This window comes from Frankliniella occidentalis, unplaced genomic scaffold (genome assembly GCF_000697945.3).
Source record: "Frankliniella occidentalis isolate FOCC.00 unplaced genomic scaffold, Focc_3.1 Scaffold13, whole genome shotgun sequence".
NCBI lineage: Eukaryota > Metazoa > Arthropoda > Insecta > Thysanoptera > Thripidae > Frankliniella > Frankliniella occidentalis.
Genome location: NW_026267143.1, coordinates 1529608 through 1532113, shown reverse-complemented (window position 1 = coordinate 1532113; position 2506 = coordinate 1529608). Strand labels below are relative to the sequence as shown.

The window sequence follows — 2506 nt, the reverse complement described above, 5'->3', positions numbered from 1 at the left end:
CCTTTTATTTTCTTGAAATGGGTTGATTAGATAATATCCGGTTTGTGGAACCCGGTTTCACTGCGCGAAGGGTTGCGGCGGCGCGGCGGGACCAGCGGGACGCAGCGGTTACGAGGTCAAAACAAAGCGCGCGGAGGTCGGAGGTGGGGGAGAAGAGCAGCGCGGAGCGCGGGGTATGTCAGCTGCACCGGTGGGCGCGGGGTACCGCGGCGGCGCCAAGCCACTGGAAAGTCTCCAACCCCAGGTCGGCGCACGTCGTCAGGCTTCCTAAAAAGTGTGTTGGTATTACACTTGCTGACGGGTGGAACTGCAAAGTCACATTTTCACTTCCATTTCAAATATATACTGCGGCGCCTGTTTTTAGCTTAACCTTGTGCCGCCTTGTGCTTTGAATAAGTTCATGGTGGATGGCGGATGGGTCGCGTGGGAGGCTGGTGTTGAGGACTATGATAGCCCGAAAACCTCTGAGCAAAAGCTACCTGCAGTTGAGGTGCATATTGTTGTTTTTTGTGTCTTGCCTGGTTTAGCACTCCTCAGTTTCAGGTCAGGGGTCAGGGTTCAGGGGTCAGTCCATGTACAGCTGATTACGGTGGGCGACTACGGTTCTTCCACGAGCTTCTTCGCACTAGCATCAGCAATGACAAGAAATTTTACAATGGTATTGTTATTACTGAGGAAAGACACAACCATAGTTCTTTACACGTGCACTGAACATGTTGAGCACTGCCCCATGAACAAAGTAACTCTACTTTGGTACAAAACTGCTACTTTTTTCCTGATAATGACACAGTATCCACCTTGATTATTGGTTGATTTCCTAGTCACAAGGAAAACTCACATCGGAGCAGGAAGCATACGAGTGGAGTACAACGCGCCTCCGTAGTCGTCATTGTCTAGAATACCTGAGATGAAAAATGCTTACTAATGAGACATCAATATGCCTCACCACAACTTTACAATCGCACATAAATGTGTTTTAGGTAGGACGACATGCACATAAATATTATTTAAATAACACTCCTGTAATCGCTTTATCACATTTTGCATGACTTTCAAACCACAAACAAACATATAAGAAAAAATGTTTTTGCGAGTATACATAAGACGACTAAAAACACAAACCTATACTAATACAATCATGTTTGACCAGTAAGTGACACTCGATCTTATCGGCATAATCGTTCGGACAGAGTCGACAGTCGACATAGATTCGTCCTTATTTCGACGATTATTGACACCGCGAATTGAGGTAATTAATAGTAATGGATCACAGAGAAGTCGGAGCTGACGGCGGCAGCGGTCATCGCTACGCAAGGACGTCCACTCCGGGTGAGGCCGGCGGCGGGGGCCGCACGTGACCAGGTACTGCACAGCGGGTACAGTCACTGGCGCTGCTGGCGCCGGGGCCGCGCCGCGGCCGGGGCGGCGGCTGCAGCTCGGCGCGCCCCGAGGACGACGAGGCCGGCGTCGTGTTGGCCACGAGGCCCGCGCCGGCGCGCCGGAAGGAGCGGAGGAGGTGCCTGATGGCCGTGCGCACCGTCACGTTCTGCCACGAGTAGATGAAGGGGTTGAGCAGCGAGTTGACGTTGGCCAGCGTGAACGACAGCGAGAAGGCGAGGTCGAGCGCGTCGCCGCGCAGCCCCGCCATCCTGGAGGCCAGGAGCACGCACATGGGCGTGTAGGTGGCGGAGAAGCAGCCCACCACCATGACGAGCACGCGGGCCGACTTGCGCGCGTCCTCGCTCGACGGCGACATGCCCGCCGGCTGCGAGTGGCCCGACTCCATGGACTTGCGCCGCACGCGGCTCAGCAGCACCTCCCGCCGGATGCGCACGTGCACCAGCCCGACGAGCACGAGCACGAGGAACGAGTGCGGCACGCCGATCGAGCAGACGAACAGCGCGGGCACGACGCGGTCCGTGCACGCGCCGCCCTCCGCCTCGTAGTGGTTCCAGAACAGCAGCGAGAAGGAGGCCGCGCCCGAGAACAGCCAGGGCAGGCACAGGATCACCGTGGCGCGCCTGGGACAGGGGCACAGCACTTTAGGTCCTGACCTCGGCTACAGCCGACGGTACCGTCGTGTTTGCAAGACGGTATGGTAGTCGGGATCGGGAACAAAAGTAGCAACAGCAAGGGAGTGACGATAGACCTGCGAAAGCTTACAATCTCTACAGAAACAAAGTTTGTTGAGTGAAACTTTGAGGAACTCTTATAATTTGAAGGAAACTCCTCGGATTTTGGGGAAAGCTCCTCAAAAAATAATAAAGGGGAATTGCCCGTTTTCAAACGAAAGGAGTTCCTCAAAGTTTTCTTCTAAAAAAAAATCAGACATTGTTTTTTACCGTGTAGCGAGGGGCAGATTCACTCCGTGTCGGGGCGCCTGATAGGTAGGCACATTATTTCAAAGCAGTGCACCAGAGTTGGAGTGGCGGCCTATCCCTCGGCCCGCAGGGGTCAACCCCGAAGGGCTGCCGACACTTGCCGCCAGAACGACTCTGGTGCAGAG

General features: G+C 54.5%; 1 protein-coding gene across 1 annotated transcript; it reads right to left on the bottom strand.

Moving 5' to 3' along the window:
• Positions 1 to 652: 652 nt before the first annotated feature.
• Positions 653 to 2500, bottom strand: LOC113217622 (uncharacterized). The gene is made up of 2 exons (XM_052263660.1): positions 2343 to 2500; positions 653 to 2021 (listed from the first exon to the last, which is right to left on the bottom strand). Exon 2 carries the CDS (start codon positions 1784 to 1786, stop codon positions 1307 to 1309), a length of 480 nt encoding a protein of 159 aa, XP_052119620.1. The 5' UTR covers positions 1787 to 2021; positions 2343 to 2500; the 3' UTR covers positions 653 to 1306.
• Positions 2501 to 2506: the final 6 nt, after the last annotated feature.

Bases quoted from the DNA above. Each gene is read 5' to 3' on its own strand.
- LOC113217622 (XM_052263660.1), bottom strand. From the start codon at position 1,786: ATGGAGTCGGGCCACTCGCAGCCGGCGGGCATGTCGCCGTCGAGCGAG.